The 17036-nt window shown below is 40.6% G+C and overlaps 1 protein-coding gene across 3 annotated transcripts in view; it reads left to right on the top strand.

Annotated features, from left to right (window-relative positions):
- Mme (membrane metalloendopeptidase) overlaps positions 1-17036 on the top strand; it is an 81131-nt gene that overhangs the window by 20563 nt on the left and 43532 nt on the right. For all 3 annotated transcript variants that reach the window (XM_057756982.1, XM_057756983.1, XM_057756981.1), the window contains exons 4-8: positions 9986-10147; positions 10752-10832; positions 10931-11026; positions 11128-11246; positions 12605-12670. In XM_057756982.1, the coding sequence (XP_057612965.1) occupies positions 9986-10147; positions 10752-10832; positions 10931-11026; positions 11128-11246; positions 12605-12670 (524 nt within the window). The remainder of the gene's footprint in view (positions 1-9985; positions 10148-10751; positions 10833-10930; positions 11027-11127; positions 11247-12604; positions 12671-17036) is intronic.

The raw sequence follows: 17036 nt of genomic DNA, 5'->3' as shown, positions 1-17036 counted from the left end.
TTTAAACACGAGAAACATGGGTGGGTCTAGGAGCTTGGGTAACACCCCACATGTTACCAAGGCAACAGTGCAGCCTTTTCATGACCTTTCACAGCTTCAGCTTTTACAAAAAGGAACATTATTATTCATTATCGCTACAAGTAACAGCAAACTTGATAACTTATTTTAAGGGGTATATTGTTTAAATCACGGTATTGCCCTTAATAGATTTTTGCCAGCTGTCTTCGAGAACTGAGAATGCCTATTCCGCCTGAAGAAGAAAGAGCTGTTTTTAACCTCACCGGCGGCACTTGAAGTTAACAGTTACACCATTGCACCGGTTTCTTTTATTATCAGCACATGTTTCTGGTTGTGAATTTTGAAGGAATCTCTAGGGGGAAATTACTGCTATCCCTCACTTGGCTGCGAGCCCATTCATTGAAATGGACTATGAGATAAGCCTGAAGAATCTCACTTATTCGGGGACAACCAACTATAGACTACTCTTGCAGAATGGTTAAAATAGAAGATTCTGAAATCCAGGGCCAAGTGAGGAGAAGAGCTACGCCTAACGACACGCATATTGGGAGAAATTAAACTCACTTGAGTGTCTAAGAAGACAGGGCTTGCTAGGTAGCATAGGTGGGATTTTCTTCCTCTCTTTCTGAGGCTCTTGAGATTCTTTCATGTTATCTGGACTTGGGGCAGAATGGTGGCGTATGAAAAACATCAGCTTCAAGTTAAACTAACAATCCATCTCAATTCATCTTAGTAGCCCTCCTTGGACATATAGCCCTTCTGTGCATGGCTACTTTAAATATCCAATATTTAATTGCAATTAATATTTAACATTAATATGCAATATCCACTATTTGAGTATCGACTGTGGGTCCTTGGTATGTCTGGTCCATTTTCCCATTTACCAGAGGTGTGATCTGGCCTACAACTAATTTATCCAAAATGTTTATACCTCAAAATGACAGCAAGATATATATACCATAAAAATTTAAATGAAAACAAACTTCAAAGTATTTACAAATGTGCTTAGCATGAAATTAAGTGTTTGGTGAATGTTGGCTTCTGTTGTTATTATGTTGATTACATTTCAATGCCTTTGAAGTCCCTCTAATTTCTGTCTATAAGTCTGACGGTGAATGGATTCCAGGTTTGCTATATATAAGCTCGTTCCTGTGTGCATGTTCATGTAAGCATGTTCATGTGTTCATATCCGAATTGATATGACCAGTCTTCGCTATCAACGTCACTGCGTTTAGAGTCATTAGGGAGGTTGAGGCACATCTCTGGGTATATGCTGGCAGGTGTTTCCAGTGAGGAGAAACTGAAGTAGACTTGCCTGGAATGCGGACTGCTCCATCACATGGGATAGGCTCCCAGAAAAAAATAAAAGGTGCAGAAAGAAGAAAGTCAGAATGCCCATCCCCTTCTCTTGGCTTCTGCTGCACCATGATACATGCTGAGTGTCTCCACCATGCCTTCTGCACTGGACTGAGCCCTCGAAAACAGAATTGAAACAAGTCCTGTCGCTTCAGTAATTTCTGCCTGGTATTTTGGTCACAGCAATGAATAAGCATCCTATGCACTGGGCGTGAATTAGGCAGTGTGGGCAGAGTAGTTCTAACTTACGACCATTTATTTGATTTACTTTTTTCTCTTTCCTTCGGGGTGATATAAAAGGATTAAGCATCCTTTGGAAATTATACTTTGAAGTTTGGTCTTTTCTCGGTTAGTGTAGTCTGAATGGCACAGTGAGTTCGTAGTCAAGTATATGATTGTAGCCTTGAGGTCTTAAGTTTGAGTGCTACTCAGCTATGATGTTGAGTAGGATGCGTGTATTAAATGTGTTTGCTACTTAATTATATTTTCCACGTCTGATGAGTTTATCAGGATGCATTCCCATTGTAAGTCAGGGAGCATCTGTATGTGAAATATAGCTACAAATTAATTACTCTGCAAGCCAGGGCACCAAAAATAGACCTGTTTATTGAGAGCACAGATGTACAGAGTCATTCCGCTGTGTACAAAGGCTTTCCATGGATCTCCCATGGAGTTGGAAGAGTTGTGTAGCCAGAGTCGGTCTTTCTCGAATCTTGTGCATCCCAGGCTGTCCTTGAACTTGCTGTGCAACTGATGATGAACTTGAACGTCTAGTCCTCATGTTGTGTTCTGAGATTACGGGCATGGAGCAACACACTGGTGCTGGGGATTGAAGCCAGGACCTTGGGCATGGCTGGTAAGCACAATACCCATGAATCCACACCATCTCTTACCCCAGTGATGACTTTTCTCACTGCTGACTAATGAAGTCTTAGCTTTAGAGTGCTTGGTCTGGAGAGTAAGCAGTGGTTCATAGGAGAGTTTGAGTTAAGTGATAAAGCAGCATGCAGATTAATTTAGTCCACCACACCCCATCTTTCTTCAGTCAACGCAACACAAGAGCGATTTGGGGGCAGGGATTTTCTTCATTAAAAGTGGAGTGGATTGTGAAGGAATCCAGAATGTTTGTAATAAAGGCTGTTTGTTTTTTATTAACAGTATGGTTGTTTTCTTTTCTGGAATGGTACCCCAGACTCTCGTTTGCATATTGCTGCCTTTGAAGGGTGATCACTTCACATTTCCCTGTGTTCCCTGTGTTCTTTCTAAGGGTTACAGCTATGCCTTTACATTAGTTGAGGGCCAATGACAGAGGGAGGAAGAAGAGGAATGGAGTTGCCAATGTCTTCGGAATGTTGTCAAAGGAGATTTTTTTTTAATTTACTGAAGATGCCTGATAGGAACATCAGGCTTAGTGTCTGTTAATATAGGCCATATTTATAACCAAAGGTCTAGTCATAAATGAGCGGTCTAAGGTCTTTACAGGAAGCATCTGTTGCTGGCTGTCCTCACATATCTCTGACCTGGTTTGGATACTTTTATTCAGTTATTTTAAGATACTAAAGTCAAAATGTTGTTTGGAACCAGCTATCAGAAGGCTTAGAGCAATTAGGAAAGAACAGACTGAACACGTTTTTTTGCTCCTGTGCAATTCCCTAAATCCGTCTTCAATACAGAACAGGAATAGACAGTGAAAAAAAAATTGCCACAGACTAGAGAGGGATGCTATAAACAGATACCTGGTCTGCTTAATCTAATTCACAATGACAGAAAGATTTTTATTTATTTATTTATTTCATGTGCATTGGTGTTTGCTTATGGAAGCACCATACATGCTATATCTGTGTGGGGAATTAGAGTTAAAGACAGTTGTGAGCTGCCATGTGGGTGCTGGGAATTGAATCCAGGTTCTCTGGAAGAGCAGCCTGTGCTCTTAACCACTGAACCATCTCTCCAGCCATGACAGAATGTCTTTTAAATGTAATAATGACCATGACAGAATGTTTTAAAATGTAATAGTGATTGAGAAATAAGTATTGGGTATCCTAATATTTGTTTGTTTTTGTTTCACTCATTTTGTTGATTTTCACAGATGTTTCCCAAATTATAAATAACCTCACTATTTGTGGACCCTGTGTTTGATAATTTGCCTTGGCACTAAAATTTACTTTCGACACCCAAATCAACAGCCCAGGCTCTTTTGAAGCGTTTCCTGGACATGTGGGAAAGAAAAGAGTGTGTGACTGTCCGTTCACACGTGTAGTCACTGAGCCAAACAAATAGACTATAACTAAGGGTAATTTGTGCGGGCTGTTAGTGCCATGTCAGAGGTCAATAGTATATAGTCAGTGAGGTCCTTAAACAGAAACACAGAGCAAGTTTAGTGGGTCAGTGCATTGCCAGAGGCTCGGCTGGCTATTTCCTCAAAGTCCTATGATTTACCATACACAAATTCAGTATTGGCTTTATACGTCAGAAAGCCCATCAATAACAAGAATCGCCCATATTTGCTTTGAAATTACCAAGAATTTATTCTTCATTCTTTTGGGAAGCATCGATGACCTGCTAAGTAGGAATCAGGTTTGAAAAATTGCTAAGAGGAAGTCCTGCAGTGCCGTGCACTGTGTTCATTTGCTGCTAGGGCACTGTACTGATCTCAGGCTTCCTCTGTCTCTGACACTTGCCCCAGGAGCATGTGACAAGTGTGTGGGGGAGTTGCTTTTCAAGTTAGTATACATACAAGACAGAAAACTGGCATCTAGGAAATGTTCTCACATAAACATTAAAATATGTATTATTTGTAGTGCCCCAAATCCTATGTTTAATCGATGCAACATTGGTATTGTTGGACAGCATGAATAAGGAGATCATGAGACATGGAACTATTGGCACTCAAAGGTAGACCAGTGATTGCCCCCTGCTTTTGTATGATATTGGAGTTACAGCCCTGATCTTCACACTCACTAGGCAAACACTTGGCCATTGAGCTGCATCCCTGCTTGGAACTCAGAACGAGGAGAGATAATGGAGGGCAGGAAAAAGGCATTTTCTTGCTGTACCTTTTGAACACCCAGGGCAAACTGCATCATTGGTAGGGTCTGGTCAGGAGGGGGGTGGAGACTTAAGTCGGTGGAGTAAGTGTGGAAGGCCAGTGGGAGAGGATTTGGGCATGAGACCCAGGTGAGGTTCCTAGGAACTCAGCAGAAGTTACCACTCAATGTGTGTTGCCCTTTCCTAAAAAATATCTGCATTGAGAAATACAAGACATCTTTAGTTTCTGACATTCACTCTTCTGGCCCCTGTTTCTCTGTTTATTACTTGTTTTATCTGCTGCATATTAGAGCTAGCAAAGAAACCTTAAAAATTCTGGATTCACCCCCAAAACTGATGTAATTGATCAAGAACAGATCCTACACAGAAGTGTTTCAAAGTCTTTTTGTCAGGCTTGGAAAGTACTGCTCCCCAAACTCTCTGCTGAAATGTTTGGGTCTCCTTAATCCAGTGTGCTTTAAATATTGGTCAGACGGATCTCTGCTCCAGTGTGTCCCATCGGCCCACATCCCATTTCTGCTTGCCCCGTGCTGCTTCCATTAAACACTTACTCCATCCCCCTGCCCCAGTCCCTGATGCTCTGCCCTGCCTTTCTCCTCCAAGGAGGGAATCTGTGCCTGCAGAGCAGCATGGAAAGCAAAGAGGAGGGCAGAACAAGGACGAACGAAAACACAGATGGGATGCAACAGAAGAGAAGCACATGGGGGGGGGTGGCTCTGCTAGTCGCGTGCCCCATCCTTCTGGGCCATCCCATGCTGAAAACCTGTCTACAGAACTGCACATACACCAAGAAACAAGTGTGATGCTTCTCACATCCACCAACTTCCACTCTCGTGAAAGCTACTTGATCATGTGCAACTCAATAGCAACAGAGCTTTGGAATTCAAAGCAGGTCTCTCTGACTTAAAGACCGAAATGTTTCCTCAGCTTATGTTCCATCTCCCCGTCATAACCACACAATCCACCCTCGGTAATGAATACGGTAATTAATGACTTCCCCAGATGCTAGCTGAGCTTGTTTTTAAATTCCCAGAGTCAAATAAGTTGGGGAATGTTATGAGAAGATTAGTTAGGGGAAAAAATGGTGCACCATTTATCAGCCCGAAACATTCAGAACTGTCATTCATAAGAAATAAGCTCATTATTAATGGAAGATTACTTTGCTTGTCTTTATGTGACTATTTTAAAAATTAACTTTCTTCTTTATAGCAAGGGTAATGAATGCATATTCATCTAATACAAATTGGAAAATAAAGATAAGCAAATAATACAAAGTTGAACACACACACACTCCTTCCCCATAGATATAATTATAGTATGTACCTCAGCATCTATCCTTCTAGACTTTTTAGGCTTTTACATAGGGCGTTTTATGTTGTAGCGTTTTTTTTTTTCTCTGCTTTACACCTGCTGAACAACATTCCATATCAATACATTTGCCTTTTTATGATTACTTATTGCAGTAAATAATTTTGTTTGACTTTAAAACACCCTTGTTTATCCAGAAGTCAGAAACTGATGCTTAATGGGACATCTGAAGAGTACAAGGTTGGCTGCGTGGAGACATCCAGAAATTCAAAACACAGTACAAAGTAGAGAGACAATTACAGCCAGTTTCACAGTCGTGTGTGTTTCCTGGGGTCCTTCTACCCACATGTCTACTGCTGACTTCAAAGAAAAGTCAGCACAGTGGAGATCCAGAGGATAAGGTGCAAAATGAGAATCAGCCCATGATAAGGGATTAAAGGAGGGTTCATCAAAGACTCAGCTTTAAAGTGCTGGCCTGTGACTTGCCTTGGCCTATGGCCCCCAAATATTCATCAGAACAGAACTTTCTTTGAAGTGGTGGCAAGCACTGACACTCAGTGCGATCTCTGGTCAGTGGGATTTACCAAGAGGCACTGGAAGTAGCTAGGAAAACTGCTGATTCTGATTTCTCCACTCTCTCCTTGTCTCTGAATGCTGTTTCTCTGGGCTAGTACAGATGCTAGGGTCTGGCAAGAAAAGCTGGTCTGAGAACGAATACTAATCCATTTCCTTTATGGTAGGGGAGTATGGGAAGCTCACATACACTCAAGGGACTGATTTTTATCCTCATGAGCACAGAATTTCAACCAGTACCATTATTTCTACTCAAAGCGTTTGATGGGGCCGGGTGTGTGTTATTCCAAACTGGCAATAAGGCCCACCTACTCCTACTCCCACTGTTCACTGTACCAGCTCAGGGCTTCCTTAGGACTTTACAGTAGACTGTGCAGTCCAACGGTGTTCACATAAGTCACCCGCTTACCTGGAGAGAGAATGAATGAACGGACTTGTTCCCCAAATGCCAGTGGCTTTTACAACATCTACCTTTAATTTTTCAAGCAGAAAAGCTCCAAAAAATGTCCAGAGTGTAGTTCTAGAAGGTCTTTAGTTAGTGTGTTCAGGCTCCACGTTTGTGGGATTTCACTTTACATGATAATCTTAATGGGGGGGGAGTTGATTTCAACTTTCTTCTGGTATCATATCTCTGTTTCCTTCAAAGTTCAAGGAAATTCTTTTCTTTCCTTCCATTTTTAGGTTTTCTTTCTCCTCTCTCTCTCTCTCTCTCTCTCTCTCTCTCTCTCCCTCCCTCCCTCCCTCCCTCCCTCCCTCCCTTCCTTCCTTCTTTCTTGTTTTGTTTTGAGATGGTTTCTCTGTATAGCCCTGGATGTCCTAGAACTTACTCTGTAGACCAGGAGGGTTTTAAACTCATGGAGTTCCACCTGCCTCTGCCGCTGGGGTGCTGGTAGGCTTTCTTACGTTGGCCTGTTGTGCTAAAGCTGGGATTCTTCCTGGCGTGTCTGGAGCAAACAGGGTTTGACCCTGTGAGACCTGAGGAATGAGTGCTGAAGTTTAGATCGGGGAGAAATCGAACTTGTTTCCATGTGATGACTAGGGTACGAGCTGACATGGGTATTGTGGGGATGCTTTTGGGCAAGGTGGAGGATTTAAGCTGGGTTTTAAAAGTGTCTGTAGTTTCCTGGGGAGCAAAGAACGCAAAAGATACTGTAGCAAAAGGTGGGGGCTGGGACAACCAGGTCAAAGTTCCAGAAACAGAAAACTGAGCTGTTTCACAGCAGAAGCTGATTTGACTGGGGCAGGTGTCTCATGTGAGGAGGAAGTAAAACCAGCAACTTACTAGCTGTATCGGGTTAAAATATGCTATGGAATCCCTGGGGTGCTGCTTATTTTACTTTTAATTTTGTTTTGTTTTTGTTTGTTTGGGTTTGCTGATTGCTTATTGTTTGTTTTAAGGAATGTAAAGGACTACATTGGAACTTTAGCTGGAAAGCACCTTCCTGAAATATTGTGAAACTATTAATCTGCTTGCAGAACATAGGGTAAACTAGGGTGGATGGGGCCTGGGGCCAAGGCTTGGGAAAGAGCGTGGCCTGACATAAAATAAAGAGTTGGATTGGAACAGATAGAGTGGACTTTGGAGGCAGTAAAAGAGGAACTGAGCTGACTCAGGGGAGGAGAAGGGATTCAGTTCAGACTTATAATTAATTGCACCGATTAATAGATATCAGTTGATGGGCATACAACAAGATTAATACCATCGGTAAATTGGTGAGGCATATAGAGAAAGTATTCACAATGAAAAGTACAAAGGGGCTTCATCTGTACGCCAAAGGTTGAATGAGGTCATGAACTCAGCGGGGTCTAGAGAGAGGCATCTTCTCTATAGCTCAGAGTCACAAAATTTTAGTGAAGAAGTGGCACACGAATGGTAGGAATTGGAAAGACAAGAGAAGGAATCCAAGATGCGTTATGAGGAAGTCAAAAGCAAGGACTCAGGGCTAAGGAGAATGGGAGCATCCCAGCACACCCAGTGGGCCTGTCTCGTGGGAACAGAGATGAATAAAGAATATGAAAGTAGATAGGATCATGGGAAGAGGAAGCCTTCAAGACCAAGTCAAAGACTTAGTCATTTAACCTGGGAAATGGCACACCACTGACATGGCTGAGCAATGTTGTGGACAGTGCTAAAGGATCTCTAGGGAGTTTAATCTGAAAGATAAGACAAATATGTAAAAGAAAGCTGGTGGGATGAACTGATCAACAGAAGATGAAGGTGTAGATGGGGGTTGATATTAAGAATGAAAAAAGAGGCATTGAAAACAAGCTAAGGAATTAAAATTAACAAAAGGGTGGAAGAAACACAGAGTCTTAACCAAGAACTCAGTTTTGAGAGCCTGTGCTAACAATGCGCCATATACCATAGCATGGAAGTTGAGAGATGTCTGATTTGGGGTTGACTCTGAAGAGGTTTAAGACTTAGGCTTGAGGTGTTCAATAAGCAAACGCATTCAAGAGGTCCTTAAAATTAGGGGCTTGAAACTCAGCTGCAAAACTTACCATACCAAGCTGGAAAAAAAAAAAAAAAAACTCACACAGCTCAGCAATTGTTTGAAGTTTTGAATTAATTAATTAATTAATTAATTCAGAAAGTGAAGCACTTTCAGAAGCTCGAGCATATATACGCTGCTGATACCAATGAATTCTCAATTGCTCCTTTGTTTTCACCGTGAAACAGTTGAACTTCTCGTGAGAAAGAAAGCCTGAAGGATTGTAGGGAGTGGGTCTGCTCTCCTCCAAGTGGGTATCAGCTCTGTGCCTTACTCTAACTTCAGAATGTAATAGTTCATATCTTACCAGTTACAGTTTCTAAAAGAACATGTAAACACCCAGGTTTGTGATTTCACAGCTCTAAAAGATGAAAGACTGAACTTCAGAAAAATCTTGCAAACTTTCAACCAATTTTATGACAGATTCTCCATAAACAAATGCAAATTGGGCATGAATTTTAAGTACAGAATTTTGCACGTGGGATCCGAGAGATAGCTCAGTGGACAAAGGCTCCTGCTGCCAAATGTGGCCATTTGAATTTGATCCCAGAACCCACATGGATGAAGGAGAGCACCAACTTCCACAAGTTGTCCTCTGACCGTACATTCATGCTGTGGCATGTGTGTATACACACATTAAAAAAATTAAAATAGAATAAAAATCTAAAGAACTGCAAGCAAGACAGAAAGACGAATGTTAGGTTTCAGATCCTTATTGAGCTGATAAAAATTCATTAGCAGTCAGTCCTGCATCCTCTGGAGTTTCAGAGATAATTTGAAAGACAGAACACCCAGAAAGAAAAGCAGACAGCAAGTAAAAGTTACCGGCTTGCAGAATGACACCAAGATGGCAATAACAAAGTAATCCTGTAATTCTTTCTCCTTGAAGTAGTAAACAGCAGGAAGTTCGCATAGCGAGAGCTAGGTGCTAGGAGACATAGAAAAGAAAGGTGAGGACTTAGGATGGAGGACTTAAGTCACTCAGAATCAAATGAAGATGCTATAATAGTAAAGGGACAGGAGGCTACAGACATGAACTAGTCATGATGCCATCAGATGAACTATTCTATAAAGACAAGGAAGGAGCCTCTCTGCGCAGTGATGTGAAGAAGGAAGAGCCTTCCTTTCTCTGCCCAGTCTAGTTAAGCAAGCATCTTTCATTTCACCGGGTCCTTTCTCTGGTCTTGCAGCTGCTCGACTGATCCAGAACATGGATGCCTCTGCTGAGCCATGTACAGACTTCTTCAAATACGCCTGCGGAGGCTGGTTGAAACGCAACGTCATTCCCGAGACCAGTTCCCGATACAGTAATTTTGATATTTTAAGAGATGAGCTAGAAGTCGTTTTGAAAGGTTAGTGTTGATTGTGTCTGAGAATTGAATTTTTTCCTCTGACAGCCATTTTTCTATAAGACGTACTTGTCGGCCATGACAGGAAATATTGCAAAAGATTAGAGTTGATGTTTTCTCCAGGATTTGCAGACCTCTATCTCATCACTCTGAGGGTAGTAGACACCAAAACAGATGTGATGACATCTCTTAACCTTCTCTGCTTTAATTTTAAATATGCGTGTTCTAAAACTCTTCAGCCCTAGTGATGGTATCTTCGTGACATTTTATAGAAGGGAAATGTTTCATAGTTGCTACTAAACCATGTCCACTGACTCCCCGACTCAGTCTCGTGCTGCGTTAAGGTTGCTGAAGATTTTACCAGGCTTTGTCTACTCTGAAACATACACACATACACTCACAGCCCACTCAAAAAGACATACATGTAACATGCCTAAAGGAGCAAACCCCATTTCTGTTCTATGAAGTATGGCTTGGTTTTTCTCAGGATTTGGGAGTGGGGAGAGAGAAAACATTTATTTTTAATTAGACCTATGTTGAAAAAATTTTAATAGCAACTAAAACTCAGCAATTCTTTTGATGCATTTTATTGAATGCCCTATTTCAGATGTCCTTGAAGAACCCAAAACAGAAGACATAGTAGCAGTGCAGAAGGCAAAAACCTTGTACAGGTCTTGTATGAACGAGTGTAAGTGTTCTTTACTTCACATACGCGCAGATTGCTAACAAACTATGAGCAGAATATGCATAACCCCACTCTGAATTGATTTTCCTTGTTCCAAAAAGCTGCTATTGATAACAGAGGCGGACAACCTTTACTCAAACTGTTACCAGATATATACGGGTGGCCAGTAGCATCAGAAAACTGGGACCAGACTTACGGTAAGACAGTTTCCCTCTCTTTGAAATTAATAATTTCCACGTTACAGCCCTGCTAGTGAAACACAGCTTCAGAAAATGTGCTTCGCCTTCTGTTCCTTTAGGTACTTCTTGGACTGCTGAGAAAGCTATTGCACAACTAAATTCTAAATATGGGAAAAAAGTCCTCATTAATTTTTTCGTTGGCACTGACGATAAGAATTCCACCCACCATATAATTCATGTAAGTGTGTGTGTCCGGCAGCCAAAGCTCTCTCTATGTCGTAATGATATTTCTATGCGCGTTGTTTTCATTGATGCTTGAGGAATGCCAATTCTCCCTTTCACTGCATGAACAAGGGGGTAATAAATCCATGCTGCGGCTCTCAGTCCTGGAGCTCCATGTTCAAAGGGTCTTTAGTGATATGCTTTGGACACTCACCTCTCACACAGTTGTCTCTATTTTAGAGGGCTCCCTAGGGCCCTCTTATTATGAAAGTGACTCCCAGTTCCTTTGTACGTTTCATGCTTTGGTTTACATAAAGTAATGTAGGACTGGAAACCAAAAATTCTTCTTTGATTTAAAGTAAAAAGCCCTGAAGGGGATTTTGAATGCAGTTTTGGTTTCTCACTGAAGATTTACTTACTTTTCATCTCAGGTGAGGAAAAAAAGTCCTTTTAAGGGCCTTCATGTGGAGATGCGGGGCAGTCCTTCCTACACATTCTATACATTCTTTGTGTGTATGTTTCCTTCAGATTGCATTGGGCTCCTCAAACCATGAGAGATTCCCACCTCCATCTGGCAGTACCCTCATTTAACAATGTATCCATTCTGTCATTCACCGCATAGGAAGCAGCCTCGCTAATCTGTCACTGTGACCACTTGCCCTTCACATCAGCGCCCAAGGTGAAGCAGAAACACAAGAGTGGCATAGCTTTCTCTCACATGCCCAGCTACTGTCCGCACCTGCTAAAATCCGTCTGAGCCCAGACCTCTGGGGACGTCTTAGAGGACGGCTTATCCCTGCCTTTTTGGTAGACAATCTCAAAAATTTCTGGTGAGATTGACGTTGGCAAATCGATTGTAGAGTGATTGTAGCCGTTTTACATGCCTCCACTACCACACACTCGAATAAGACACGGTTTACTTCTACCAGTTAGAATGTACCCCAGTTAAGGGTGGTGCAGACAAATATGCCCCAAAAGAGACCATATTAGAATGTCCAGAAACTGGGAAGTTCTGTCATTGTGGAATCTGGTAGCTCCCTGGGCCAGGATCCTCATACTCTTCGGTTTGCTTTTACTTTCTGCTCTGAATTTAAAATCATTCCCAGGATATTTTTAGTTCAAGTTTTTTTGTTTTGTTTTGGTTTTGGTTTTTTTAGTTTTCACTCACATATACATAATGAAATCCCCCGGATTGCGTTCCTGCCCATGCATTTATCACTTGCAAGGAGTGTAAAATCCTTTTCCTAGCTGTTTATTTACTCCATTTCTGACTCTTACACTTACAAACAGCAGGGAGAGTGGGCCTAGTTGTCGTTTATCCAAATGTTTTACTTGCTGAATAATTTGTTTTTCTTTGATGTATATTTTTTATAGTTTGACCAGCCTCGACTTGGCCTCCCTTCCAGAGACTACTACGAGTGTACTGAAATATATAAAGAGGTAAATCAAAGCAGAGAGAGAAAAGAATCAGCCACAGACTGCAGAGCCATCTGTGCAGAGCTTTAATAGCGAAAAGAACGAGAGCCAAATTGAAAACTCCTTACATTCTCTGCTGGGGAAATATCAAAGCCGCACAGTGCTGGAGCTCCTTTGATAGAAGGAACGTTCCCCCTAGACCAATGGAAGTCAATAAGGAAGCTGGGAATTCCTCACGTGAATTTTGATCCTTAGTGTTTAAGTTATATGATAAATTTTTAAAACTTAGTTTTCAATGTTTCCATTCACATCTCAGATGGATCATTTAAAGAAAAGCAAAAAGTGTTAGATTAACCATAGTCAGTAAGGACGAGGGATGGATTGGTACAGGGGAAGGTACCCTCCCAGAACCTTTCTAGAGAGCTAGGCAGATAGGAGTTTCTACTCCCTTTCCCATAGCACTGAAGCCATGGACATCACATCCCACACAGCTGTTAACCTGGATTGTGTTCTTACTAGCTCACAAGCTTTCCTGCCTTAGGCTATTGTGAACGTGTACTTTCTTACTGATACAGGGAGCCCCAGTAGACAAAACCAGAAATGTTGAGTGTGATTAGCTATCAGAAGGAAGATGTTTGTTCTTTAGGTCCTTTGCTCATAATTCTTTGGAAACACAGAACAGAATTATGATTGCTTTTCTTGATCCTCAAGAGTCACATTGTCGTTGTATGAATGAACCCACTTCTTGGTTAAAATTACTCATTAAATGTGGTTGTGTCTTGCATTCATCTTACGTTCAAATAACATGGAGTAAACTATCTGTTTGAGTGGAGACACAACACTAAAATCAAGAAAAGTCCAAACAGGATAGTATCTAAGGTCATACAACCTTTAACAACAGATAATTAAATGGCTATAGGATGTCTGAGTGATCTAGTTTCCGTGTGGGCTGCAGCTGTTGGCTTTAGGAAGGGTCCAACTATTTCCTGTTACGGAATTAAAAGCGAGAGAAGAATGTCAGCTCATTTCTTATCAATTTCAGCCCAAGCTGTTATATTTACAATTGTACTCTTATAAACTGTCAGTTTTTCCCAATTCTTAGTTTTTAATTTATAGTTTAACATTTCTGATATCAAAATAGACCTAATAGTCAAGGTGGCAAAAGATGATAGACTATTTTGTGAATTTCATCTTCAGTGTTAGTTCATAATGTCAGACGGGTGACAAACTGGCCGTTTGGGGTTTGCATCTGATACAGAGGCATTTTTACTTCAGCTGCAAGACTTATTTTATTTTAAATTTTGAATTGTTGTCCATCCGTTACAGCATTGGGGCCGTCACCTGGTGGCACATGTTTCTGGCTGTGTCTGTAGAATTAAAATTCTAAGTCACTCCATGGAGATGGAGCATCATTTTCTGTGCCTGTGTAGCTATCATCTAGATAGCTCATTGATTGACACTGACTTGCTTGTCTCTTTAAACAAGTAACTTGGTACTGGACTGGGTTTTGTCTGAGCTGAAGTGGAAAAGATACTCAAAATTATAATACTGAAGTGAAAGACAGTATTTCTTTTTTGAAAAAAATTAAATTTCATTTTGCCTTTCAACCCTGGTTCTCCCTCCTACCCTTCCTCCACTCTTCCCAAAGGGTAAGGCCTCTCATGGGGAGTCAACAAAGCCTGGCCCATCAAGTTGAGGCAGAACCAGGTCCCTCCCCTCCCCTCTGCATTAAAGCTGAGACAGTATTTCTATTTCCCTTTCCGACCTCAAAGCGAGCAGTCCAAGTGACACATGGGACTCCCTGTGGCCTCAGTGGCCTTGAATTTTATACTTCTAATATCAGCCTCCTCTGGAATTTACATTAGTCTGCCTGGTCGGAATTGGCTCATTGTGCCATATTCATGTTTAAGGCCAAAGGGGAATAGAAAAGAAGGGAAGTGCTGGACAATTCTTCTCATTTTTTAACTAGTAGGTTTCTTTGGATTTGAGTAAGGGTTTACTCTGTGGTGTAGGCTGATGAGGCTGTCATGTTGCTCCCACTAAATAGAAAGGAGGTTAGCAAGTATCACCTGAATTTACTCCTGTTTTTGATGCTATTGTGAATTGGATTATTTTTCATTTTTACGTCAAGTAATTCAATTTTTATTTGCCTAAGTGCTACTAATTCTTTGTGCGTATGTTTTTTTTTTTAGCTCTTCTCAGTTCTAACTCTATTTTTGATGACACCTTTAGCGTTTTTTGTGTATGAGATCACGCTGTTGGCAGTTTATTTCACTGCTTCCTTTCCTATACAGACACCATTTATTTCTTGTGCTTGCCTTATGCTCTGTCTTGTACTTTTAGTACTATCTTGAACAGACATGCTTGTCAGGCTTCTCACCTTGGAGGGAAAGTGTTCAGCTTTTCACCAGTAAATCTCATGTTAACCATGGACTTGTCCTTGTGGCCTTGACTATGCTAAAGTATGTCTCTTGAATTTAGGCTTTTGAAAGCTTTTTTAAAGGAATTATGTTGAGTTGTACCATCATTAAGATGACCATGTGGTTTTGTATTTCATTTGGTTAACGTAGTGTGTAACATCTATTGATTATTATTGAATGATACTTGCATATAACTTTATCTTAATCATGGAAAAAAGTCTTTTTATATTCTTTCAAATGCTTATAATAAACTCATCAGCATTTTACTGAGGATTCAACTCTGGTCATCATCATGGATATTTGTCCATTGATATTTGTTTCTTTTATGACAGTTACTTTGCCTGACTTTGGGATCAGAGTTGGACTCATAAAATTGTTTGTAACTTTTCTACACTTTTCAGTTTTTGGAAGATTTGAAAAATGTTGATACTAGTTTTCCTTTAAATGTTTAGCAATGTATCAGTGAAGCTATCAAAAGTAACTTTCTTTCCTCAGCATCTTTTTTTCTTGAGTATTCTAAAATTTCAGATAGAATAATAATATGGATAAGAAAATTTGGCTTTTATCAGATGGTTTTTAGTCATTTTCTCTCTGGAATTGGAGGGGAGTTGCAGTCTCCAGAACATATTGGTGAGAGAAAAGAAGACTGATTAACTCGGGCCCATTTGGTCCTCTGGGAAGAGAATGCACTAAGACATTAGGCAGAAATACATCCGACAAGAGTAGATATGCAAAATGAGCAGAAAAGAATTTATCAATGCACACATCTTTATGAATGGTATTTTAATGACTTATTGGATTTAAGCTCCATGAACCCAATATGACTTTGCATTCTAATTTTTTTTTTAATTTTTTGAGATAGGGTTTCTCTGTAGTGTTGGAGCTTATCCCGGAACTAGCTCTTGTAGACCATGCTGGTCTTGAACTAATAGAGATCTGCCTGCCTCTGCCTCCTGAGTGCTAGGATTAAAGGTGTGCGCCACCGCCACCCAGCTGACTTTGTATTTTAAAGACTATGCATATCATCAGTTCCCAGATGACTTAATTTCCATCAGTCTGAGAATGATTTTGTTTTCATTTAGTGGCCACTATAGCCTAGACATACCATTTAGGAATACTATGAGGTCAGTTTAATCATAAAATTTGTAATTGTTCTCTTCATTAGCTTTTTGACAATGAGGGTACATATTGAATCTCAAGAAATTGCCTGTAGGAGAACTCCTCAGAAAGGAATGCATGTACAACATGTCTGCTTTTAATGACACTGTTCTCAAAGTTAGCTTAGCAAGGAGTCTATAATGCTAGAGTTTCCCTTTGGCAAGAGAATTTATGGCTAGTTAATGATACACTGTTCTTCAAAAGACAGAAGTAATGAGGTACAAAGCAAAAATGTAAATATCTATTCTGAGAAAACAATGTGAAGGGTATACATTGCCCATAAGTGATAATCATTCCCAACAATGGAATTCCAGCCAACCATCTCACATGAGAAAGCCCTCTTATATAAAGAAAAATCATCTTAATTTTTTTCAGAAATGTTCCTCCTTAAGAAAGCCCCCACGGCTCTGTGCTGCGGATGAATTAAGGTTGGACTCAAGGCTGCTTTTTATCTACTTTTTTACTTCATTAAGGCTAATTATTTTCTCCTTCTTTGTAAAGAAACCTGCAGACTGGAAACCTAAAATATCTGCCTATGATTGTAGATATTCTTATGTTCTGTGCAAATGTTCATCTGACAAGGCAGAATAGGCGAGGGTAGTAGTTCCCATAACTATACTGTGCACACCTATGACAGAACTCGGTTCTCACATTCCACTCTCAAAGAAAAGCCATCATGATTATTTTACATTTTTATTTAATCATCAACAAAATACTTCACTGAACCACGTATTTAGGGATAAAATAAAATGAGGAAATCTGCTAATAAGAAGTTGAATCTGAGGAGGGACAGAAGTGGGAAATGTGAAGCT

The sequence above is a fragment of the Chionomys nivalis genome, chromosome 24, assembly GCF_950005125.1.
Source record: "Chionomys nivalis chromosome 24, mChiNiv1.1, whole genome shotgun sequence".
Classification (NCBI taxonomy): Eukaryota; Metazoa; Chordata; class Mammalia; order Rodentia; family Cricetidae; genus Chionomys; species Chionomys nivalis.
Note: the sequence above shows the minus strand (reverse complement) of the source record. Positions and strands in the feature narration are given on the sequence as shown.